Source organism: Plasmodium chabaudi, assembly GCF_900002335.3.
Source record: "Plasmodium chabaudi chabaudi strain AS genome assembly, chromosome: 13".
NCBI lineage: Eukaryota > Apicomplexa > Aconoidasida > Haemosporida > Plasmodiidae > Plasmodium > Plasmodium chabaudi.
In genome coordinates this window covers 1,988,168-2,014,638 of record NC_030113.2, presented here as the reverse complement: position 1 = coordinate 2,014,638, position 26,471 = coordinate 1,988,168, and the positions used below count along the sequence as shown (strand labels likewise).

Here is a 26,471-nt window from a genome sequence, read left to right as displayed (position 1 = left end):
CAATAATAATTATTCCAACGAACCATTCTTTATATCTCTGTTTATCTACATATTTTATATTTGTAGATTTTGTTTTAATTTTTTCAAAGTATGAAAGATTGCTAATACAGTATATAAGCATATGTGGGTGTATATATATTCTCTATGATTTTCCAAATTATGAAATAAATGAATAATAAATAATAGATATACCATAGGATTATCTCCCTACTCAGCAATAAGAAGGGGAGAAACATATACACGGTTGTGTATGCTATTTATTTATATATACATATATATACGCATGCCTTTTTTGCTTTGAAAAATGCCGATAAATATGCACACATTGCATAGAATAGACTTTCATATTTGTGACCCCCAAAAAAGGAAATTTCAAACAAGCAAAACCTAAAAATATAAACCAAAAAAAAAAAAAAATAGCTACGCAAGTCTACAATGGAAAATTCAATTCGTTACTTAAAACGGGTAGGAAAAATATCGATACGTGAAAATGTGGGTAGAGGTATTTGTACTGATAGGAAAGTATTGGTTAACAAGTTTGTTGAAGATAAAGATAATATAAATTTTAAGAATGCTTTAAAAAAAATTGAAGTTAGTAGAGTTAGGTTAAATATAAAGGGGGGTTATGAGAACATCTTTAAAGATAAAAAATGTTACTTCAGTGGAAATTATAAGTATGAACAAACCTTAAAATCTGTAGATAAATTAAAAAATAGTGATATTGAATATATCGATTGTGTTTTAAAAAAAGTTAACAACATAAATGATAAAGATGAAGAGGGATGTATTCTTGAATTAAAAGGAATATCTAATGATGGTGAAAATATTTTAGAGTTTACTGATATGTGTATAAAAATATGTAAAAAATTATTACAAGATATATTTAAAGAAAGGAATATATATATAATTGTAAATAGGATAGACACTGTTTCAAATAATTTATGTAAATTAGGTGATGCTTTAGAATTGTTAAGAAATTTACATAACAATAATAATGTAATTTTAAAAGCTCATGAAGGTTTAGAAAAGTTGACAAATTTTATTGATGAGATAAATATCGATGAAAAAATTTATAACTTTTTAAAACAAAAATATAATGATAATATAGATATATTAAATTATGAACATAAAGAAGTTTTAGAAAATATGATTCAATCTATGGAAAATCAGGGTGTACATATTAAAGACAAAACAAAGAAAAAAGAATATTTAGAATTACAAGCACAAGAGAAATATTTTTCATTTCATTCATCTTCAAATTTTTCAAATAACTTAGAAGGAGTTTATATTGAAAAAAATAAACTATTACAATATATAGATAAAAATATATTGATTGAATATGAAAATAAGATTCGACCTTTATATAAAAATAATAAAATAAAAACAAGCTATTTATATCCTACTAATGATTATATATATATTTTACAAGATAGTTCTTTTTTATTAACACTTTTAGAAAATATTCCTGAACAGAACTTAAGAGAAAAAATCTACAGCTTATTTAAAAAACCAAATAAAGAGTTTCAAAATAATATTTTAGTTTTACAATATTATAGAAATATGTTAATTATTTATAGAAATTTTAAAAACTACAATGAATATGCATTAAAAAATTGTATATTAAATTCTCCCGATAAGGTCTTATATTTTTTAGAAAAGGTTTTTAAAAAAATATTACCCCATTTCTTCGATGAGTTAAAATTCATAGAGCGTTATATTCAGTTTTGTGAAGGTCGAAATCGAAGCAGTGTATCTCCAACAAATGAAAATGATGACAATGCTGGCTTAGGTAGTGGTTGCAAAGATGGTAGTAGTAGCTTGTCTTTAGTAACTCCAGAAAACATATTCTACTATATTAATAAAATAAAAATGGAAAAGTTGAAAAAGATTGAAGACAAGATGAACGACCATTTAACCTTATATGATGTTTTAAGTTTCGTCATAAAAATTTTAAAAAAAAGTTATCTGTTAGATATGGTAAGTGTGATACCAATGAAAGGAGAACTCTGGGATGAAAATATTTTAAAATTTGAAATTAAAAAAGATAATCATATTTATGGTTATATATATATGGATTTATTTGAAAGGGAAAATAAAAATCAAGCAATAGCACAATATACAGTTCGATGCTCTAAAAATATGAACACCTGTTTAAAGTATAAATGGTTTGAAGAAGGTAACGAAGTTGGTATTCCATTTTTCTACACAGGCATCATTAAAAATGAAAAAAATAATCAAGACATATCTGAAAATGCTATGTATAGACAAACTACCTCCACATTTTTGGTTTGCAATTTTAAAGCCAACCGTGATAAGAATAAAGATGTAGAGAAAAAAGGCGAACCCAAGGAAAACACAAAATGCGATTTTATCTCTGACGAAATAAAAAACTTTTTAGAGAGCATTAAAATGAATGTAGAAAAAGTTAATGTGTTTCTTCATGAGTTTGGACATACATTACATTGTATACTAAGCTCAACATATTTACAACATTTATCAGGAAATAGAAGTGGAGCAGATTTTTCAGAATTTTCATCCCATCTGTTTGAAGAATATTTAAATAGCTATGAAGCATTATCTATTTTATATTCACAAAAAGCGGAAGAAAATGAAATAAAAAATATGATAACAAATTATGTTAAAAATAAAAATATTATATGTTACTACCCAATTGTCCAACTTATTATACAATCTATTGTTGATCAAATATTTTATTCTTTATCTCATAATTCAAATAATATGAATGAAAGAAAACAATTAATTGAAAATGAAATAAAAACATACTTTTTAGGATTATATTATAAAAATATTTTTATATTAGATTTTTTTCCTCATATTCATTTTTCAAAAACGACACATTTAATTCATTACCCTTCAAATTATTATTGCTATCTGTATTGCTCTGTATTGGCAAAGTATATATGGAACAGAACCTTTAAAAACGACTTGTATAACTTAGACAGTTCGTCCCGCATCGTCAAATTTTTAGAGGGGGTACGCTTTGCACGCTCATTTTGTCATTTTGCAATTTTTTCTACATTTTCTGCATTTTTCACATTTTCCACTTCCCACTCTTTATAGGGCTCTGTTAATTCGAGCTTGCGAAATATCATATCCTTAGCCGAAACGGATAAGGACAAAATCGAGTATTACACGGAAAACCCCCACCACATCCCGTTGGACGACTTTTTTGAGTATTACCAGGAAGGAGATAAGCAGCAGATATACGATTCGTTTTTTCGTTCAATCGTGCCATGACTCATTACAGGTTGAAAATGGCTGAAGATGATTGAACAGTTTGAAAAAGTTTGAAAAAGTTTGAAAAACTAACTTTTTTGTGCCCATTTGGTGTGCCTCCTACTCTTAGTATATACCCAATTTTGTTTCATTACATTTTTCTTTTTTATAATTTTTTTTGTGCTTTTTAAACATTTGGAAAAAGTTACATTTGAAGATAACTTTTTATGTGAAAACTACTACTCTTAATTTAAAAAAAAAAAAAAAAAAAAAAAATTGTAGAAGTATAGAAAATACAATAGTGCATATATTCTGCAAAAAATAAAACTGTGCTATCAGATTTAAAATTCTTTTTTTTGCCTTCAAAATTGGCTATTTTTCTGAAATTTCAAATGAATATACATTATGAAAAACGAAAAAAAAAATATGAGAAATATGAACAGAATAGGAACATAATAATAGATCTTTAAAATATTTATGTATAATATTTATCCATTTAAAACAAAAAATTGTTTATTTTCATTTTATTTTTCTCTCATAGTATTTAAAAAAATAGTTGATCATATTAAAGGGAAAACGATTGATGAGCGGCATGTTTTTAAGGTAAGATCATTTAACTTAATACAAATCAAGTATAAGAAATGGATAAGCTAAAAACAGTTTATGTAGATTCAGCTCTTAGTATAATTAAGGGGGCTCTTTGTGTTATTCTCCAAATACCTACTGGTAGAACTACTGAAAGTGTGAAAAAAAAGGTAATAAGCATGAACACTCAAAATGTATATATACATCGAAAATAATTATATGTTGAAATTTCTCATTATTTCCATCCCTTTTTTGTAGCAAAATTTCATTGGAGTGCTAACAGTAAACTCAATAAAAAGCGAACCTACGATAAGCCAATATGATGATATAAAGAAGTTGGTAAAAAATAAAATTTTAGAAAATGCGCCGTTTTATAATTATCAAATAGAAAGATCATTTGCAGACAAATTTTATGGAGAGTGTATGTATGACAATTTTGGATTACCCAAAAATATAAATGAAATAAATTTAATAATATTAGAAGAATGGAATATAAATTGTAATAGGAATCGAATATTGAAACATACTGGGTTAATAAAAAATATAGAAATAAATAATTTTAAATATCTAAATAATAAAGAATCTTTGGAAGTCCATTTTTCTGTTAATCCTATGTATACATTTGAAGAACTAAGTACATTATATAAAAATGAAAAAAGTTTACACAACTTTCTTTTATGCCCAATAAGAAAAGTTCGAACCGGTAGTGAAAGTATATCACCAGATGGACATTCTCAAAATAATAACATTTTAAACAATGGTGAAAATAGAGAAAACTGTGAAGAATATATATATATAAATACGGAAGATTTATTAGAAAAAAATAAAGTTTTACCGCCATCGGGGGTAGAAAATATTGGATATGAAAGATCAAATGAAGTAACACCATGGAATGTTAATATAAATGCAGATGGTATTGATTATAATAAGTTAATAAAACAATTTGGATGTTCAAAAATTAAAGAAGAACATATAAAACGAATTGAAATGTTAACCAATAAGAAAGCTCATCATTTTATTAGAAGAGATATATTTTTTAGTCATAGAGATTTAGATTTTTTATTAAATTATTATGAAAAAAATAAAAGTTTTTATATTTATACAGGTAGAGGACCATCTTCTTTATCTATGCATCTAGGTCATTTGATTCCATTTTATTTTTGTAAATATTTACAAGATGCATTTAATGTTCCATTAATTATACAAATATCAGATGATGAAAAGTTTTTATTTAATAAAAATTATTCTTTAGATTATATAAATAAATTATCAAAAGAAAATGTAAAAGATATTATAGCAGTAGGTTTAAATCCTGAATTAACATTTATATTTAAAAATACAGAATATGTACATAATTTATATAATACTGTTTTATCTATACATAAAAAAACAACTTTAAATCAATCAATGAATATATTTGGATTTGATCATAGTGATAATATAGGAAAATTATCTTATCCTTCTTTTCAAATTGCTCCATGTTTTTCTCAATGCTTTCCACATTTCTTGCCACAAAATTTACCCTGCTTAGTTCCTCAAGGAATTGATCAAGATCCATATTTCCGATTGAGTCGAGACATTGCAGTTAAGTTGGCATTACACAAGCCGGTTGTTATTCATTCCATTTTTATGCCTAGTCTCTTGGGTGTTAATACAAAAATGAGTAGCACTACAAAGAAATCCGAAAAAACGGATGGACAAAGTACAGAATCACCATCTCCTGGTTCTACCACCAAAGATGCAGGAAATAAAATGACTTCAAATGAACATAATAACAGTGTTATTTTTCTTACTGATACACCTGAACAGATTAAAAATAAAATTAATAAATATGCTTTTAGTGGAGGGGGAGCAACAATTCAAGAACATCGAGAGAAAGGAGGTAATCTCGATACAGATATATCCTATCAATATTTGAGATACTTATTAGAAGATGATGATAAATTAAATGAAATTGGACAAAAATATAAAAGTGGCGAACTACTTAGTGGTGAAATTAAAAAAATACTTATAGATGTTGTTGTAGATTTAATACAGACACATAAAAAAAAAAGAGATTCCTTAACCGATGAACAAATAGATTATTTTTTCAATCCAAATAAACCTGCTCTCATGAAATTTAAAAATATATAATAAACTGTTTTGTGTATATCCATATATTTCTAATGATAATCCTTTTCAATAATTCTTTCTTGGAAAAATTATTGAAGTTGCGAACATGCGAAGGATGCACATGTGCACCGTACATGCGTATATATATTTTTTTTTTTCATTGTACTTACACAATACATGCCTTAACAATTTATCTTTACCTATTTAAGACAATTTGAACTTAAAAGCCATTTATTTAAATTTGCTTTTTTCATATGCACCGAATGGTTGCATACGTATTGAAATCAAAGTGTTTAAAAGTAGGGGGGAATTGCGAAAAAAAAACATATTGTATAAAAAAACGTAACAAAGAATATATCTATTTAAATAAAGTGAAATTTTTCAACGACACAAGATGGTCCTTGAATTATTTACCGAAAAACATATTACCCGAGGATGAGTTTCCGTAGTTAATATTAGCTTTTGAGAAATCCATTTCAGGATGCATTTGTTTAAATTTTTCAAAAATCTCAAATTTTTTTTGTTCTTCAGATGTTGGTAAATTTAATGCTTTTTGTTTTTGATCATAAAGCATTTTTTCGACAACCGATCGGGTTTCAGAATCAAGATCTTCCATACGTGAATTTTCAGGAACTATTTTTTTTACATCTATTTCTGTATCACCTTTAATAACTGTAGCCCACCATTCCATAGTATTTAATTTTTCAATTGAAATATGAATTATTCGATTATCTTCAAGTGTCCAAATTGAATCTTCAGGTTTAATATGCTTATGAAATTCTCCTTCAATATATATATTATTTTTAACTTTTATACATAATTTTTTAAATGTTATATCTATTTTTAAATCTTTTGTTTTTATAAACTCTTCTACATCTATATACATGTCTACAGTTCCTAATGTCTGTGTCCATGTATATTTTTCTGTTTTTCCTCCGTTTCCTTTTGGTGGTTCAGAATCGTCATCATCATTTTCTGAACATGTTTCGTTATTTTCATTTACATGATCTTCTTTTTTTTCATTTTTACCTGACCCGTTCATATTTTTTTTATCATATTTTTTTAATTTTTCAGAATCTTTAATAATTCCATCATCATCATCATCTATTTCGACAACCTTACTAGTTTCCATTTTTTTATCTTTTATATTACCATTTTTTGTTTTAGTTATATTATTTTCCCTTTCCAATATTTTTTTTTTTTCTTCATCCATTTTTTCATATTCCTTTTTTAATTTTATTAAGTATTCATCTTTTTTTTTATAGTGTTTTTTCAACACCCTTAAAACAACTTCTTCACATTGTTCTATATTTTTGGAGTTAGTAATAAAATCCGTTTTTCTTAATAAGAATGAAAAAAATATGTTCATAAAATTGTTTATATCTCCACATTCTTTAGCTATACTTAGCATTAGAAAGTCAAACTTTTCGTTAACTATAATATCGCCATCCATTTTGTTACTATCACAAATAGGTTTTATTATATGGTATGTTTTTTATCAAATTGAGTAAAGCAAAAAATATCAAATTTATCAATACACAAATATACTTATTATAATATGTCCTTATTTTAAAGATTAAAGATATTTGTGTGACGATTCAATAAATATTTTCCCACAAATCTTTATTATGCTAAAAAGTTGGAATATACTATAGTTATATTACATCATATTATAAGCTTAGGAAATGTATACATGTGCCATACATATAATGTTTTAAAATTGTCGATTTCAATATATATTATACATATTTTATAAAATAATATTTGCATATATATTTAATATATTATACTATGGAGAAAATATTCTTTGTATATGTTTATTATTTTTTATATTCCACAAAAAAATAACGGAGTTATATAGTACGCATAAAGAATGAGTATAAAAAATATGTACAACAAATTTATTCATGTAATAAAAAATATGAACATTCATATATTTTTAAACTTAATTTGTTTGGCTAGCTAATATTCAGTTTTTCATCACCTCATTTATTTTTATTTTCAAATATAGGAGAAATAAATCGCTAGTAAAATATGCCTTTATAAATTTATTTATCTGACTTAATTATTTTAAAAATATATAAATAAATTGTAATGAAACAAAATAAGTACTCTTTGTTTTTAAGACGTTTTTTTATTTTTTCAAAAAAATCGTCTTTTAAAATGGTTAACTAAATGAATGTATATATATGTATGCCCCATTCCTTGGTAATGGTCTTACATAAAAGAATGATGAGCAAATATATAGACAACCCAATATGCATAATAACCATCCGTGTGATCAAAATGGAAGACATTTTTATTTGTCATTAATATTATAACATTTTTAAACTTCCTAAATGGGCTCATATAAAGACAATGACAAATTGATAAACCATTTTGAGAGTTTCAACGGGGAATATAATAACAATTTCAGTAACATAACCATTTTTATGTCCTGCTTTGAGGACATAAGAACTATGCGTCATTTCCACTTATTAGACATGGCTATGTAGTCAAACAGTGATAAATTATACTACATATTGCATTATTTATGAATTATATATTTTCCTTTAAGTTAAAAAAATATCAATGGATAGTAATAAATAGCTATGAGAATGAAGGGAAAGACATAATTTATTTTTATAATGTCTACTATAGTAGGTCACAATAATTATAAACCCATAGGAAGGCTATTTCTTACTGTCCTATTTGCTTATTATTTAATTTATATTGCTTGAAATGCATATGATTAGTTTAATTTAAAAAGAGCACAATATATTATATGCATGAGTTCCCATATCAGTTTACATTATTATACCATTACGAATTGTACAAGGTTAAAAAATAAATAAAAATAATTTATATATATCAAACGAAATTTGTTTTTTTCAAAAACGTGTGTTTTACAAATCTTCGCATTTATAACTCGTTAGTTTTTAATAAAACATTAATACTTAAATGTAATGAATTATTATAATTATATCCATTAAAAAGTGATGTATATATAGTGGAAAAGATGAAATTATTTTATTTATATATTTTTTATTTTTTATTTTTTATAAAATTTTAAATTTAATGTTATATAATTACGAAGAAAAATAGCAAATCAATATGTATACAATATAAATATACTAATTTGTATATTTATTACTTATATGTATAATATTAATTTTGTTGAAAAATATTGTTTTTAATATTTTTTCGTTTTTTATAATCCTTATATTTGAAATTATTTCCTTAATTTATTATTAATTTTAATTTTATACCATGAGCAAAATTATTTAGTTCAAACTAGTACTACCAAAGTCCGTAAATATATTATTTTTTTTGAGGCCAATTAAAAAAAATATATATATATACGCAAAAATATAAAATTAAGTCAAAACAATTTTTTCTATTAATTATATATAAACAAAAAAATATAAGTATATAAGGATACATTAATTTTAAAAAAAACAATTTTTAACTTATTTTCTTTGTTAAAATAAATTTAAATATATTTCTAAAATTGTATTACCTTATCATTATTTATTGTTTATTAATTTACCATTTTGATTTCTTATTATTTATGTACTAATATGCCATTTCGTTTTTTTATATAACGAAGTTTTTAATAGAATAATTTTTATAATTAAAAATTAGTTATACCTGACCGCTTTACCAATTTTGATGTTTTTATTTAAAAAAACAAATTCAATTTTATAATAAAGCAAGATTTTCATAAATTTATCTCACTTATAATAATTAAAATTTTATAATTTTTTTTTAAAATCCGAAATTGTTATTTTATTAAGCAAAAATGGCATTCAAGAAGTTAGTATTGATTACAATATTTTACAGTTTCGTAAATTATTTGACAAAGGATAGTAACAAATGTGCATGTGAATCATTCAATAACCCTCTTTCACAACCCCAATTTGAAATGGAAGATGAATATGATTCATATGGAGGCAGCGATTTAAAACCAGAAGCAGAACCAGTACCTGATGATGGAAATGTAAACAACGGAGGAAATAACTATAACAATTATAATGGAAATGATGATGGTGATGATGATGATGACGATGATGATGATGATGGTGATGACGGTGATGACGATGATGATGAAATAATTAACAATTTTGATGATGAAGATGATGGAAAAAATAAAAAAAAATAAAGCATAATAAAGTCAGAATAATGCTAGAATAGAACCGAATTGTTTTTAAAAACGGAATGAAAAATAAATTCTATGTATAATACTAATTGGACGCATGTATATCATATTTCGCAAATTTTAGTGTGAATGATGGTACATTAATTGCCACATGCATCCCTTATTTTATTCATAAAAATATACATTTTAAATATATGTTTCATTTTTCTTTATATATATAATTCATCAAGTACCGTAAATGAATTTTATTAACCGTCCAACCAATTTCCATATATGGTTTGATACTATCGTTACGATTTTTGATTATTTATTTGGTGAATATATTTTTTCTTTTTATTTTAAAATACTTTTTTCGTATAAATCTTTATAATAATATGATGTAGTACATTTTATTAAACATAAACCGTTTTAATTTAAAGTGTATATTATTTTACTACATAACAATACCTAGCATTGGCTATGTACCAAAGGTAATTATCACGTTTTTTTATATAACTATCCAGTTGTATTAGCAAAAAACGAAAACAAGTGCAAAAAAATGAAAAAAAATTCAAAAAAATAATATTACATCCTTTTAAGCGCTACAAATTTATCAAAAATTGCGCACACAAAATATTATAAATAATTCATATGATCATTATGCAGTTTTTTTAATTTGCTGTCTGTATTTTCGTCCTACAAAATGGAAAAAAATAAAACTTAAATGTAGGCAAATTTATAAAACAATCTATGTTTCTTCGCGAAACGCGTGCACAGGTTAATACATTTTTCATTTTATTTCGCTTTATTTCGCTCTATTGGCACTTACCAGCAGTGTACATGGTAATAAATTGAGACTTATATACTGGATTCCTTACGGCTTGTTTGTAAAAAATGTATTTTTCCAAATACTTAGGAATTCCTCTTGATCTAGGTGCTGGGTTTGATAAAACTTGTTTATGTCTAGGATTAGCATTACAATCAACTCCTGCAAATTTGTAGCAAAAGCAAATTAGTATAAGCATTCTAATTAGTAAGCAGGGGAATAGCAATATTTCGCCTCCTTTAAATATGGCTATATTACATATTATCCCTATTCTGTTGTCCTAAATTTTGGATAGGACCTCCTACTATTAATCCCCCTTACCTAATAAAGGAACGTGCCATTTACGTATTACGTATCGACATGAATTGCACAGCAGTGTTAAGACTCCTATATAAGTTCATAAATTATATGAGAATAGGAAAAAAAACGGAAAAAAAAACGGAAAAAAATAAACACTATTCAATGATGGCATGGTCTTACATTTTAAAAGAAATATATTATATGAAAATAAAATAATTATAAAAAAAACAGATTTATATTTATAAAATATGATTCATATAATAATGTATGCATATGTATATTACCTCGATGCCACATGCTTTATAAAAATGAAGTTTCCACTTTTCCACATAAAAAAAATAACTCCTTGAAATTATTTTTAATGTGTATTAAAAAAATATATATACATCCATTTAATTTATAAAAAAAGGAAGGAACATAATTTTGTGTTTCAACATTTTATATGTTTATATATAATTATTTTTTTATGGGTTTATTCAATTTGAAAATATATTTTGTTTTCATAAGTTGGTATGAAAATTTTTTAAAAAATATTACGTGGTTAATAATTACAGCTATTGTGGATTCCTTTATTTTTTTTTTTTCTCTATAACACTTATATGCATATTATTTATACTGAAATATATTATTATTAATATTGTGTGCAATTATTTTAATGATCTGCGAATTGCTATGAAATATTTATTATATATAAATATAGATATTGATTCAAGGATTGTATTAAAAAAGAAGTAGTTAATAAATAAGCATGCATTTATTTGTATATCCATTACAGATTTGTTACTCTACTACAACGAAAATTTTTTATTACTAGTTTTTTTTCCGTCCTTTATATATTTTTTATAATCCTTTATGATATATATATATTTATTTACATATAATTGGCTCCCTATTTATGATTAGTCCAGTAAAATATATACAAGCCTACACGCATTGAAGTTATAACTCTCTATTTAGGAACTATTTTTAAGTAGCTTTATTTTATATATATAATTTATGGAAATAAACCGGATATAAATTTTGTGCTTTCTATTTTAATACCAATGAATGAGGACTCCTTAGGAGAAACGAGTACCGTATATTTAAACACGTAGGACATTATTATTATTTCTTTTTATCAATTTATAAGCCAATGATATAGTATATACATAATAAGCATTTCATATAATAATAAATATATTAAGAGTGAACATATATATACCACATGATAAAGCATGTTGATATGGCATATCTATGCTATGTGTAAAAATACTGAAAAAAAAAAATTATTTTTTTTTTTTTTTTTAAGGAAGAACTGGCTAAAGGAATTTGAATATATTAAAGTTCATGAAAATGATTTGAATGAAGTGTTGATGAATTATTTTTGTGTCCACCGAATGTATGATGTTGCATCGGAGTTTCAAAAAGAAACCAATGTTAAACGTAAGTATATAAGCAATTTAAGAAAAAAAAATAATATTTCAAAATGTTTAACCTCTTAACTATTCAAGTGTAACCCTACCTGAACAATATAAAAAAAAATGATGATAATAAATTAAGCGCAACTAAATTTTTTGTCATACTACTATGTAGAATGCTGATAAAGGATGTCATCCTTGAACTGATTTTTTTTATATTGTTATTAACATATATAAAGATAGACTAACGAGCTAAAAAACATGCTTTCTTCACAATTTTATATTTATAATGAGATTGTGTAGGCGCACATTTGCATCGTTGAAAAGTTTCGAAATAAAACATAAGCCATGCATATTTTTTTTTATAGCCGATATGCCTATCGAAACAGTAAAGCTACGATATTTGATCCAAGACAAAATAATGAATAACAAAATAGAAGAAGCTATAGAACATATTAACAATTTAGATGAACGAGTAAAAAAATATTATTTATTTTTTATTTTCACCTTCCACCCATTTCACTATAATAAATGTGCAATATGTGCTACATTGTAGCCTTTAAAATGGTCAAGTTTTAATTTTCCGATTTGTTATTTACCTTTTTTAGATTTTGAAAAAGCATAAAGACCTTGTTTTTTATCTAAAGAAACAAAAACTATTAAAGCTAATTTTAAATGTTATAAATTAAAAAAATATATACTTCAAAACATAGTTATGCTCATATATCAAAATAGTTTTTTCTCATAATATGCATATTTTATCAGCAATTTTCATATAAATATATGCATTTGTCTTATGCAGAATAATATCAGTGAGGCTATCGCATATTCACAACAAGAGTTGGCTCCATATGTGAACGAAAAGGTTTGTTTTTTTAAAACTTGTTTTATTTGAGAAATATTGCACACAAAAATGTTGTTAATATATGGTGATATAACAAATGAATTTTATTTTTTTTTATTCAGCCATCCCTTATTAGCGAAATAGACGACATTATGATGCTAATGGCTTACCCCGATTTTAATGTATTTTTTTTATCAACATATTATAATTTTTTTAATTATAAAATTGGTTATACTATTTTTTCTTTTCTTTGTAAATATTTTAGAGTGATGAAGCTAAAAAATTAATTCAAAAATTGGAAAAAAAAAAAAGCACATTAAAAAGGATTGATGATATAATTTTAAATTATTATAATGTTGACAGTGGTAAGTAATATAAGACAAAAATAATAAGACATCATATTGAAATTATCAGTTATGTATGTCTATATATAAAATAAAAAAATATATTTATTAGTCTAATATATTTTTTACACTCCTTTTACATGCTTACAGAAAGTACCTTTGAATATATTGTTAAGAATGCTTTTTTTACCCAGAACATTTTAAGTGCAAAGGTTAATAAATTTTCACTGTTAATTTAAAAATGTTTATATATATATAGTGAAATGCATATGGCCTATATTTTATTCCACCTACATATGCTTACATTTTTTATTTCCATGATCTTATTACAGTACCCTTGTAGTATACCCAAATTAAAAAATTTGAAAACTGGATATATTGAATACTTTGAACAGCTCAAGAAAAATAAAAAAAAAAAAAAAAAAAAATCCGAAAAAAATTGTTCAAATAAAAAAAAAGGAAATAAAATTATGTATGATAAAAGCTTTGAAGATAATTCACGAGATTTCAATACAGCATATGATGAATATCGTTCAATGTGATATACCAGTTTTATTTTTTTTTATTTTTTCTACACACACATGTTGATCTGTTTACTCTCACACTTGGTCAATTTTTTTTGGGACCACAGTTTATTTTTCGTTTTTTGTTATATTCCATTTTGCAAATAAAGTTAAAATTATAGTTTTTTTCAGTTTATGCAAAATGTAACTAATTAAAAACTGTTCTACATATGGATATATAACCTTTTATTTGTACCTTTAATTGCCAATATGAGCTTAACCTTTTTTTATGATACGTATTTAAAAAGGTATTATAAAAATAGTTAAATAAGACAGGGTTGTGAGTGAATTAAAAATTGATTAAAAAAATTAAAAAAAAAAAAAAAAAATAAAATCAAAAAATAAAATAAAAAAACCAAATCAAAATGAATAGTTGATAAAGTTGTATATGTAATAGAATAAACATAAGGACAGTATAGAGGATGTAATAAAAAAGGAGGAATAGAATATTAAAAGAAAAAAAAAGATTTCATCAAAACTGAAATAAGAAAATATGAATGATATATTTTTATATAATGTTTTATATTTTAAATATAATTTTTTACTTATTGTAAAATTTAAATAAATATTTAGCCAATGAAGTACGGTGTTAAATATATGTAGACAATATAATAAAATTGTATATGTAATTATATAAAAGATAATTTTCTTCAATTTTCTATTTCTTGTTTTAAGAAAATAAATATAACATAACATTGCAGTTATAATTATTATTGTAAATGTATTAATAACTACATTAAATATTTGATTTATTTGTATATCAATTATATAATGGAAAAAAAAAAATATATAATATATGACAAATAAAAATATTATAATAAATTTAGCTTTATCCTTATTATTTTGTTTTATTTTTACTATTTTATGATCATCATTTTTAAGTTTTTTTTTTTTTGGAGCATAACTATTTTCATTATTATCCATATTATTATGAAATAAAGGTTTGCCTTTTTCTGTAATTACATTTTCTGAATCATTATACAATTTTTGATTAATTTCGATGCTTATTTTTTTTCGTATTTTATATTCATTATAAAATTTATCTTTTACATCTGGATTATTAATTTGATCACTATTACTGTGAAGATCTACATCACTATAACTGTTATTATCATCATGGTTATTGTTGCACACACTTTTATTATTTTTATTATTATTTTTTTTTCGTTCTTTTAATAAATGTTCAACTTCATCCACTACATTAAGATCACTACTTAATTTACGATATTCTTGTCCCATAGGCTCATGAGTATCTTCCTTTTTTTCTTTATCCTTTTGTTTAGTTCCTACCGTTTTTTCATTCGTTTCTTTTTTAGTTCGATTTTTTCCGTTTTTTTCATTTTTCCCACCTTCGTCATTTTGCTCCGTTTTTCTTTTATGTATGCTCACTTGCTTATACTGTTCAACAATTTTATCATAATCGCCATATAATTTATCCATTTAAATAGTTTATACTATGCTGTATGTATATATATGCATATACGCTATGATATTTTAATCACTTCAATGCGTTAAAATATGTACAAAATAAGACAAGCATATTCATATATATGTAGTATTTATCAAGATCACTCCTATGGAGTAATTAGCATACATATAAAAACAAAAGTTATTTTTTTCAAATTAGAATAGCATACTGAATAGTGTGCAGTTTATATTTTCGATATGCAGTATAGTAGAAAAATTTATTTAAAAAAATGTGTATAGGCACATATTGTATAATTATGTATGCATAGGACAAATTATTTTTGATGGTTTACTAAAATTTTTAAAAATATAATATATTACAAAAAAAATTAAGTTATATAAAAGACAATACATATATAATATGCATTCATATGATTATTCTGATATGCATATACACTAAATTAATTTATTAAAATTTTAAGTTATTGTTTGATTTATGTAAACGTGTCTTTTTTTATTTTCCTTTTTCGTATCCCTCGCTTAGTCCATACTATCCTCTGTTTGCATCAAGCAAACGCCCTATAAATTTATTATAATTCACAAAATGTTTGAAAGCGTATATAATACAATCGATACATCAATTTCTTGACACTAATATAGGGTATTTATATATTGAATTTTCCAATAAATGGATATTAAAATATATTTATATTACAAATTTTTTGTAATATACACAGTACTAGTGATATTTTTTCATATTTTCAATTCATTATATGTATGCTTTTAAATATATTAATTTTTTTTAATATATTTACCCCTGCTTTGGATTTCCATGTATTTCCTCTTAATTCTGTTATGCTTCCTTGTGGAAAAGAATTATCAAATGATTGACCTGCTAATGCATATCCTCCTTCGCTTGATGTACTTTCATATCTTGTATAAAAAACCGAAATATATTCAAATTAAAAAAAAATTAATAATAATGTATAAAATAAATATTTGTCTTTTTCTTCTAAAAAATTATTATTTCGTTTTTAAAATATTCTGTATTTATAAAATTATAATTTATAGAGTATATATACCTATCATGTTCCCATCGATCATTCGTATTTTCTTTCCCTCCATCTTTCCTTCGGCTATAAAAATGGAAATATATTTGTATAGCATTTTCATATGTTCATACGGTATTATACGATTCCCAAGTTGGTACTTTAAAAATGAAATAAGAAAGAAATAAAAAAATTCAACTTTTTTTAAAATATTACTTATTTGTGTTTGTTTTGTTTTTTTCATATGCTAGTAATAGTGGATTGAAAGGATCTTGGGGTATATTTTCATAATGCCGACTTAAATGGATGTCAAAAAAAATCAAATAAATCAATACTTATCCACATTTTGAAGTGCATACGTTATATTAACATAGAATAGAAACCATAGAAAATGAAAAATAATACATATGAATATATGCACTAACTAATTTAAGCATTTTCAATAGTAATTCAAATTATATGATAATTTTATTATTACTCTTTACTCCGTGATCTTGAATGTGTACGTTTTCTTTTTTTTCTATCCTTTTTATATCTTCGTTCACTTTCATAACTAGATCGTCTATCCTTTCGTCGTCTTGATCGTTTTCTTTCACTGTCCGAATCCCTGGATGTATATTTTTTTCTCTTTCTTCGATCTGATTCACTACTATATCTTTTTTCTCTATCATATTTTTCGCCATACTTTTTCCTCCTCCTTTCTCTTTTAATATCTCTAACAACATTATTATATAGATCTGAATCAATACCTGTACTATTACTTATAGTAGATACTGAAACGTCACTTAAATTTCCATCGGTCCCCATACTTTTACTTACATTTTCATATTCGTTATTCTTTTGATTACTATCATAAATATTGCTTTTTGATGTATGCTCTTTCATTTTCTTTTTATAATTTTGGAATGCTTATAAAAAAATTGTATATATTATATGGGATGACACTTAAAATTTGTTCGACATAATTTTTTTGTTTCTTAAAATGTAGATAAAATATTTATATAACATACATTATTATTCTAAACTAGACAGTCGAGTTTTTATGATATTTTATTTTTTTTCTCAACTCCATTTTTATAATTATTTGATCAAATTTTATATAAATCTACCATGCTTATACAATCCTGTGTTTCTTTATTTTTTTCTCACTATTACATATAACTTATTTTATATTTATAAAGCCAGTAAAAATTATATTCTTAAAATATGTACATATAAGTACATACTATCCTTATTTAGTTTCAATATATACAAATAATTTAATAGGGTAATTTATTATACATATATAATATTTTTATGTCATAACACAATATGCGAATTATGCCACACTACTTTATATAATTATTATTTTGTTTGTATGCTAAATTTATTTGGTATATTAAAAAGTTTTTTTTTTTTTTTTTTTTTTTTTAATTTTTCTCCAAAAATGAGGTCGGAGCAAGGAAAAAATAATATACAAAAATAAAATATATATATTTAATAAAAAAAAATTTTAATTAAACATAAAAATTAGTGGGTTATTTTTTATAATTATGATAAATAACAAATATTAAAATATATTTATAATTATTCTATATAATAAACATTAAAAAAATGTTACAAATAGCTCATATAAATATGTACAACAGTTTATAATCGGATTGCTCAAGGGAACAATAAGGAAAAATAAGCTAAATAGGAATATTCATAAAAAGTTTGTATATCCATTAAATGGCGGTATGTAAAGGCTTTCATTGCACACATATATATGTGCATATGGAATATGACATGTGTAAGGTTAAAATTTTATAATGGTTTATCCTTAAATTTTTTTTGCAAATTCTTCGAGTTGATGTTTTATGGTGTTCATATTTTTTAATAAGGCTTCAAATTCAGACTTATTAAAAAGTAATATGCCTTTATTTTTGCAGCATATGCATAAATTGGGCTCCTTCCCATGAACCCCTTTTGCTCTGTTAAACACAAACAACGTCCTTCCATACGTTCCAAGCTAACCATTGGCCATGGTATTATGATTAATTTGTAGGAAAAGAAAAGAAAAAATAAATTATAAACTTGCTTTTCTTATTAACGTACATTATAAGCATAATCATGTACACATTTTAATTTACCGTTTTTGAATTACCTTTTCGTCGTCTACAACTTTTATTCTATTTCTTGGTGGCCATCCATAATATGAATTATATCCTTTTTTTGTTGTTTCCTTTTTAACGATTTCTCTAAACCTTTTTAATGATTTTTTTAAACTCTCTTTTGTCTTTACTGTTTTTAATGCTTCATACTTTTCATATATATCTGAATGGCCCGTACCTATCTCTCCTTGGTTTCCTTCAATAGGTTGCTTATCATAGGTATTCACTATATTGCTTGTTGTTGTAAAGAACTTCTTATTTACTATATCTGCTAAAGAGGGATGTTATAACAATTATGTATATATAGCTTACAATACATGCGCAAAAATATGCACACATTGCCAATCCAAACTATCATATTATACTATATTAATTTTTTTTACTGTTTTAATTACCAATAATTGGCCTTCGTAAAAGGGAAGAAATCATCTTTGTGTAAAATCCAGGGTTTTTTTTATTTATAGAAAAATAAGCATTTCTTTTTTTATAGCATTTCACCGTATTTTTGCTATTCTATTCTGCTAACTTCCATTTCATTTATACATATATATATAAATAATATATATATATACGGGCTAGTTTAATAACAGTATAGAACTAAAAAATTATGTATTTTTTCGTTCTTTTTAATAAAGGTAATATGCGTTTTTTCGCTATTTTATTATTTTTATTTTTCATATTTTTTTATAATAGTAGAACAGCACAAAATTATACACATAATATTTTTTTTTTTTTTTTTTTTTTTTTTCCAAAATATGTAAATTAAAATTAGCGATACCGTTTTAATGCTTAAACAAGTGTTTATAATGTTTTGAAAAAAAAAATAATAAATAAAATAAGCCACAATAATGAAATAGTAGAAAAATAGTAATACATGTTGGTCAAAGGTTATAATGAATATGACCATCAATTTAAAGAAAGAATGCAAAACACATTTTACATATTTTGTTATAAAAAAAATAATATAGGTAACACAAAAATGCGTTAATTAAAAAAGGAACTAGTGAAGCGTTGGTAGACAATATATGCCTAGTGAAAATTTACACAAAAAATTATGACAATAAAACAGTAAAAAATCATGAGTATTCATGTATGCAATGGAAATAACATATACTGTGTTATAGTATTAAATTAAGTTAGAGCATTTCATAGTTATCTTCCCTTTCAAAAGCACTTAAGCTGTATAAGTACTCCCGATTCTCATCCACATTTTGGCATATCTCCGATGTCGTGCTCTTCAATTCCGTTATGTGCTAAAGGGGAAAATTAAGTTAAATTAAGTTTGTAAATGGATACATACACAGGCATGCACATATGTATATATACATATGGATGTATACACATTCCATTTTGTGCATTGTCCATCGCATTGCTGTAGCAACCTTCGAAAAGTGGGCGTATGAATATGTACATATGGATGGTGTTTTTTCAAAATTACCTGTTCGTTTTTTTCAATGGTGTTCTTTAAATTACTTGTAAACTCTTTATCTGTGTAAAGAAAGTTTTGGACATGTCGTTTTTCCCTTACAAATTCCTCGATGTTTTGATTTATTTTTTGGAGTTGTGTGTCTATACTAAAGGAATTAAAGAGATCTAGAATTTCGATAAGTTTAAATTTACTGAATTCATATTTAGTTGAAAAAAAGGAAGAATTATTTTTTAACATAAAAAGTTTATCAAGTATATCTAATCTAAATAATAATCTTTGTATAATCCTTTGAGCTTTTATTTTAATTTCTGCAAAATTATTTTTAATTATATTTAAAATAAATAAAAGATTTTCATTATTTTTTCTAATAATTAGTTTTCTTTTTTTAAGCATTTTAATATTTTTTTCATGATCATTTAAAATCATTTTTATTTTATTTAAATCATATATGGGTACAATACAATAATTATTTTTATCTGGATTTTTTTGAATAGCTTTAAAATATTTATTTAGTAATTCCTTAGACATTAAATATTCATGCTTGTAAATATTATTACTCCATATTATGTTACAAAATGAACTTAAAAGTACTGAGTTTAAAACTCGATTTTTGGATTCACTTACGTCATCTTTTAAATATATAAAATTCATTGTGTAAGGATTTTTTTCATATATGTATGTTTCGAGGTATGACTTGCAAAGGTGGATTTTCCCAAGCTTCATAGAGATCTCCTCTGAGGGGGTAGAAAAAGGTATAAGCATGCATGTGTATGTGCATGTATATGTATATGCATATGCATAGGTATATAGATAGATAGGTATGCATCGCGTAGTGCCGCGTGTTCACAATTTGCTTACCACATAATTGCTCTGTTAGTGATTGCCGTATTTTTAGGGAGCTGTTAAAATTAAATTTGGTTTCTAATGTGATGTTTCCATTATTATTATTTTTTAAATAACTGTTTTCCGTCTTTTCTTGTGATTCGTTATTTTGATTATTATCTGCATTGGTGGGGATATCATTATTCGCTTTTGTGAGAGTATTTAAATTGTCTTGGGACGAATTTATACGATTATTTATCACTCCATTTGCATTGTTTTTAAAGTTTTGTTCTTCTCCTGCTACTATATTAGTTCTTTCATTAAATACGGCAGTTTGATTATTTGTTATATTAAAAGAGTTTGGAGTAACGTCTGTTTTTCCATTTTCCAATTTATTTGAAAAAGCCGTTTGTTGGTTTACTTGAAAAGTTTGATTTATTGTATTATTTCCGCTTTCTTTATTTTTATCACCAAATAGGAACTGATTTAACATAGCCATATTTTTACGCATACATATGTATATGCACAAGTTTCTTGTAAGGATGTATTTTTCAAATTTTTAAATAAACATTAAAATTACTAATCCACAATTCTTCATATTTTCCCACTAAATTTTAATTATATAAAATTAAGAAAAAAAAACAAATTTATGCATATTCTTTATGTAAATATGCATATGCTAGTTTGACTTCATCAAAATTGTAGCAAAAAAAAATCTTAATAACAAGACCAGCCTTTTATTAGTCCAATATTTTATTCCAATTATTTACCAATAAATGAAATAAAATTGTTATAAAAAAATTAAAATATGAAAATTATAGAAATAACAAGGTAAATATATTAAAAATAAATTATTCGAATAGCGTAAAATTTATTTATATATTATGCTTATATGCATTATATATTTCGTATTTTTTTTTTTTTTTTTTTTTTTTTTTTCAAAAATTTCCATTTCGAGGTTGGAAAAAAAATTTGAAAATGAATATGGCTACTTAAAATTTTTAAGTTCTCTATATGGTTATTATTTTATTATATTTTGGCTTTTCGCTTTTTCAAGATATATCATAAAATAATATAAATGAAATTTATTATACTTACATATGCTAGTAATACTATTGAGATTGGGACATGATTTTTATACTGAGGAGTTATATCTTATTTATAAAATGAATATATATGCATTTTCAAATTATTTTAAAGGATAAACACTTTCTTAACGTGAAATATGATTATACGCTTTTAATTATTTTATTTACTATTTCCATTATGTCTGTATAGAAAAAGGCGAAGTAATTTAATTCGAAAATATTTAACCAGACATGTATAAAAGTAAAACATTAAGACAAATTGGTAGAATTATTTTAAATAAATAATTAACAAATATGCATAAAGAAGGATTAGGTTTTATTTAATTGTGTGTTTATTTCCACCCTGTTTTATGCCTTATTAAATAGTCAAATTGGGGATATGTATTAATATATATATACCCTCTATACCTTTCATATTACTCACCAATTTTTAATAAGCAAGAGAAATATCGAAAACGAATGCACACATTTATATATATTGATACCCTTTTTTTGTGAAAATCCAAAATGCGGTTATATAATTATTCCACATAAGACATTCGGTTTCTCATATTTTTTTTTACAACAATTGGTTTTAAAAAATGGTATAAAAAAAATAATATTTCTTATATACATTTTGTAATTGCTCAAAAAATGCTTGAAATAATTCAACCAAATTAAAAAGAAAAATTTACTATATATTTTGATACCCCCAAGTTATTATATTTTTTAATTAAAAAGTACAACATAAAAAAGAATAGCATGGTAAAAGAAAAAAAAATAGATTAAATAGGGTTGATTAAAAATTGTTTTTTTAAAATTACACCCTTTTGTGCTCAAAATATTTTCGAATTTTTATTGAATTATATGAACATAATGTATATATTAAAGTGTGGGTAGCAAAAAATGGGTCTTACCCATATTGTCTCTACATATATATGTTGAAAGGAAACATGTTGGGAGCCTTTACGAGTGTGTATATATATGTACATATATATGCATATAAAGATTGCCTGCTTATGTAATAATAAAATTAAGTTGCCATAAAAATTGTGTTAATTTTTATTTATTCAATGAAGGGCTATATACAGACATTTATAATTAATAAAATTATGCATGCTAATTAAATACATGTAAAAAAGAGAAAATCCCTCGTTTTGTAATTTATAAAGCTATAAAAAATAAATAATAAATAAATTAAAAATGGTTAAAGGATAATTTATATATAACAATTCTCTTATTATTTTTTTGTTTATTCAATTCTCTTTCCACACTACACACATATTACTTTCTACATGTACATATCATAATTTTTTTGGGTTGTAATGAGCAGCTCGCCATTTAAGCCTTTAAAAATATTATTTTTACATGTAGCTCATGTTAATACACATATAATGTCTTTTATGAAATTGATCAAATATATTTACTAAATACTTTATAATTGATATGGATAAAATACATACATGTTATATATTTAATAATTCTTGATACAAATTCAGACAGCTTTTTTATATATTACAACCATTTAAAAAGTAATTTTATAAATTATTTTTGAATTTTCTCTCTATACATATATATATATACATTTGTATATACGTTTGTTGTTTTTATCGATTAAAAAATTATATAATGCCAATTATATTTATTTTTTAACAATTCAAAATATATAAAATGTACCACTTGTGCTTGAAGTCTCAATTTTTACATTTAACTGTTGGATCTTTTTTTACATATTTTTGTTTATATCCTTTGGGATGATATTAAATAATATAATTTTCGAAGAGAAATATTTTTAAATATTTTTTTTAGTCCTTGCATTGTTTTTATGATATATATTAACGTTCATAAAATTTATATTTTTTGAGTGCTGCTAATTGAATGAGTTAGCTATACTTTTAAATACGAAATATATTTTTTTAAATTGGTTATTCGCCAATCCGTATTATATGCGCATGTGTATATATATAACGGAAAAAAGGAAAATATTTAATTTCCTCAGACGCTATTAAAGCCAATTAACTATATATCAGTTTTTGTATAAGAAAAAGGTAACTCTATATATACAACCATATCTATATATACATAATTGCAAACGCATACACATTTTTATATATGGGTAAATAGAAAATACCTTCTCTCTTTTCTTTCTTGCATACATAGACACATAATTTTCCTGTTCTTCTATTATAAGCAGAAATATGAAGCTCTTAGGAAATAGTAAATATTTGTTTGTTGTGCTTTTATTATGCATAAGCGTGTTTCTTAGTGGTCAGGAAATTCCTGATGTAATAAAATATAATGAAGAAGTATGTAACGAAAAAATTGACGTTCATATATTAGTGGATGGCTCAGGAAGTATTGGACAGAGCAATTGGATTACCTACCTTATTCCAACGCTTACTACTTTGGTTGAAAATTTAAATATTTCAAAAAGTGCGATTAATGTAACTATGACGCTTTTTTCAACATATCCAAACAAATTAATTATACCTAAAGGATATGGATCTACTAGTTTAAATGAGCTACTTTTTGTAATTGAATACATTAAAACTAAATATTCGCCACATGGTGGTACAAATTTAACCGATGCATTAGTGAATGTCGCGAATTTAATTCAAAACAAATTGGTTAGACCCGATGCAATACAATTAGTTATTGTATTAACAGACGGTATTCCAAATAGTTTAAAGAAAGCTGCTGAGACTGTAGATGCATTAAAAAGAATTAATGTAAAAGTTGCAATTATAGGTGTTGGCCCAGATATTAACCATAAATATAATAGAATTTTAGTTGGATGTGCTAGACTTGGACGATGTCCATACTATGCTTCGGGTAGTTGGGATAAAGCACAAGCAATGATAAAACCTTTTCTTACGAAAGTTTGTCAGGAAGTAGAAAGGATTGCTCAGTGTGGACAATGGGGAGAATGGGCTGAATGTACTACTACTTGTGGTAATGGAACAAGAACTAGAAGTAGAATTGTATTACATCCAGGATGTATTGGACAAATGACTGGCCCATGTAATGTTCGTGATTGCCCTCCAGAACCAGTAGCTCCTCCTGTCGCCCCTCTTATAATTCCAGAGATGCCAATAGCGCCTGTAGAGCCAGAAGAACCAAACGAACCAGAAGAACTAGGAGAACCAGAAAAACTAATAGACCCAAAAGAACCAATTATACCCGAAGAACCTATAATACCAGAAGAGCCTATAATACCAGAAGAACCTATAATACCAGAAGAGCCTATAATACCAGAAGAGCCTATAATACCAGAAGAGCCTATAATACCAGAAGAGCCTATAATACCAGAAGAACCCATAATACCAGAAGAGCCTATAATACAAGAAGAACCAGAAATACCAGTAGAACCATTAAATCCCGGAGAAATTGAAAATCCAGATATAATACCCGAGAAGCCTATAGAACAGATAATAGTTCCAGATGTAGAGCCCAAATTACCTATCATCCCAGAAAAGAATACTGAAATCCCAAACAATTTACCTGAAAAACCAGACGGCTCACAAGTAGAATATCCAAAACCAAATGGAGATGGTGATAATCCAAATAATGGGACCAACTCAAATAAAAATATACCCAATCAAAATGTAACACCAGGAGATAATGATCCATCTAGAAATCAAAGAGAAAGAATACCAAAACCTCATCAATCAAATGATGAATATGTATATGATGATTATATAAAAAATAATGAACCATCAGAACCCGAAACCCAAAATCCTAATGAAAATAATGAAAATAATAAAAATAAAGGTAAGCCTAAATCTAATAACGGATATAAAATAGCTGGTGGTATTATTGGAGGATTAGCTATAATTGGATGTGCAGGTGTTGCTTATAATTTCATAGCAAGTAGTGGCGCTGCAGGATTAGTTGGAGAACCAACGCCTTTTGAAGATGTAATGCCAGATGATGATAAGGAAAATGGTGAAAACGAACAGTTTAAATTACCTGAAGATAATGACTGGAATTAATTTTAATAAACTCATATATGCATCTGATTATTTTTATGTTACATACTAATCTGATATATGTTTGTCTTTTTTTGTTTTTTAATATTATCTATGATTATAGGTATATATATATAATATATGTCTTTAAATAATAAACTCATAAATTCGCTTGTCTTTAAAATGTTTTTGTGTTTTTTTACACCATCTTTCTTTTTCTTGTTTTTGTTCCGCTCTTTCGTATTATTAAGTTATCTTAAATTAATAGTTTG

The 26,471-nt window shown here is 24.6% G+C and overlaps 11 protein-coding genes and 1 non-coding gene across 12 annotated transcripts; 6 read left to right on the top strand and 6 right to left on the bottom strand.

Moving 5' to 3' along the window:
• Nucleotides 1-435: 435 nt before the first annotated feature.
• On the top strand, nt 436-3,258 carry PCHAS_1355400 (mitochondrial intermediate peptidase, putative; the record flags this gene model as incomplete). The annotated part of the gene is made up of 2 exons (XM_739951.2): nt 436-2,994; nt 3,082-3,258. 2 exons carry the CDS (start codon nt 436-438, stop codon nt 3,256-3,258), a joined length of 2,736 nt encoding a protein of 911 aa, XP_745044.2.
• Nucleotides 3,259-3,878: 620 nt separating this feature from the next.
• Nucleotides 3,879-5,955, top strand: PCHAS_1355300 (tryptophan--tRNA ligase, putative; the record flags this gene model as incomplete). Its single annotated transcript, XM_739952.2, has 2 exons — nt 3,879-3,992; nt 4,081-5,955. 2 exons carry the CDS (start codon nt 3,879-3,881, stop codon nt 5,953-5,955), a joined length of 1,989 nt encoding a protein of 662 aa, XP_745045.2.
• A 385-nt stretch (nt 5,956-6,340) lies between these two features.
• On the bottom strand, nt 6,341-7,387 carry PCHAS_1355200 (nuclear movement protein, putative; the record flags this gene model as incomplete). Its single annotated transcript, XM_735694.1, has 1 exon — nt 6,341-7,387. The coding sequence occupies one exon, from the start codon at nt 7,385-7,387 to the stop codon at nt 6,341-6,343; it is 1,047 nt and encodes a 348-aa protein (XP_740787.1).
• Nucleotides 7,388-9,715: 2,328 nt separating this feature from the next.
• On the top strand, nt 9,716-10,075 carry PCHAS_1355100 (parasitophorous vacuolar protein 3, putative; the record flags this gene model as incomplete). The annotated part of the gene is made up of 1 exon (XM_739763.1): nt 9,716-10,075. One exon carries the CDS (start codon nt 9,716-9,718, stop codon nt 10,073-10,075), a length of 360 nt encoding a protein of 119 aa, XP_744856.1.
• Nucleotides 10,076-10,709: 634 nt separating this feature from the next.
• On the bottom strand, nt 10,710-11,474 carry PCHAS_1355000 (conserved protein, unknown function; the record flags this gene model as incomplete). The annotated part of the gene is made up of 4 exons (XM_016799414.1): nt 10,710-10,747; nt 10,881-11,039; nt 11,199-11,264; nt 11,462-11,474. The coding sequence occupies 4 exons, from the start codon at nt 11,472-11,474 to the stop codon at nt 10,710-10,712; spliced, it is 276 nt and encodes a 91-aa protein (XP_016654706.1).
• Nucleotides 11,475-12,220: 746 nt separating this feature from the next.
• On the top strand, nt 12,221-14,304 carry PCHAS_1354900 (RanBPM and CLTH-like protein, putative; the record flags this gene model as incomplete). The annotated part of the gene is made up of 9 exons (XM_016799413.1): nt 12,221-12,267; nt 12,466-12,599; nt 12,943-13,049; nt 13,183-13,251; nt 13,377-13,439; nt 13,541-13,600; nt 13,684-13,783; nt 13,913-13,974; nt 14,095-14,304. 9 exons carry the CDS (start codon nt 12,221-12,223, stop codon nt 14,302-14,304), a joined length of 852 nt encoding a protein of 283 aa, XP_016654705.1.
• Nucleotides 12,694-12,791, top strand: PCHAS_1354910. The gene has a single exon (XR_001678638.2). It is a non-coding gene; the product is annotated as a small nucleolar RNA snoR19 (small nucleolar RNA).
• A 381-nt stretch (nt 14,305-14,685) lies between the features above and the next one.
• Nucleotides 14,686-15,765, bottom strand: PCHAS_1354800 (conserved Plasmodium protein, unknown function; the record flags this gene model as incomplete). The annotated part of the gene is made up of 1 exon (XM_016799412.1): nt 14,686-15,765. One exon carries the CDS (start codon nt 15,763-15,765, stop codon nt 14,686-14,688), a length of 1,080 nt encoding a protein of 359 aa, XP_016654704.1.
• A 507-nt stretch (nt 15,766-16,272) lies between these two features.
• PCHAS_1354700 (conserved Plasmodium protein, unknown function) lies at nt 16,273-17,666 on the bottom strand (the record flags this gene model as incomplete). Its single annotated transcript, XM_016799411.1, has 5 exons — nt 16,273-16,311; nt 16,548-16,665; nt 16,815-16,868; nt 16,998-17,078; nt 17,260-17,666. 5 exons carry the CDS (start codon nt 17,664-17,666, stop codon nt 16,273-16,275), a joined length of 699 nt encoding a protein of 232 aa, XP_016654703.1.
• A 916-nt stretch (nt 17,667-18,582) lies between these two features.
• Nucleotides 18,583-19,342, bottom strand: PCHAS_1354600 (conserved protein, unknown function; the record flags this gene model as incomplete). Its single annotated transcript, XM_016799410.1, has 3 exons — nt 18,583-18,771; nt 18,907-19,184; nt 19,309-19,342. 3 exons carry the CDS (start codon nt 19,340-19,342, stop codon nt 18,583-18,585), a joined length of 501 nt encoding a protein of 166 aa, XP_016654702.1.
• A 707-nt stretch (nt 19,343-20,049) lies between these two features.
• PCHAS_1354500 (conserved Plasmodium protein, unknown function) lies at nt 20,050-21,675 on the bottom strand (the record flags this gene model as incomplete). The annotated part of the gene is made up of 3 exons (XM_016799409.1): nt 20,050-20,166; nt 20,352-21,076; nt 21,201-21,675. 3 exons carry the CDS (start codon nt 21,673-21,675, stop codon nt 20,050-20,052), a joined length of 1,317 nt encoding a protein of 438 aa, XP_016654701.1.
• A 2,754-nt stretch (nt 21,676-24,429) lies between these two features.
• Nucleotides 24,430-26,223, top strand: PCHAS_1354400 (sporozoite surface protein 2, putative; the record flags this gene model as incomplete). Its single annotated transcript, XM_735638.2, has 1 exon — nt 24,430-26,223. The coding sequence occupies one exon, from the start codon at nt 24,430-24,432 to the stop codon at nt 26,221-26,223; it is 1,794 nt and encodes a 597-aa protein (XP_740731.2).
• Nucleotides 26,224-26,471: the final 248 nt, after the last annotated feature.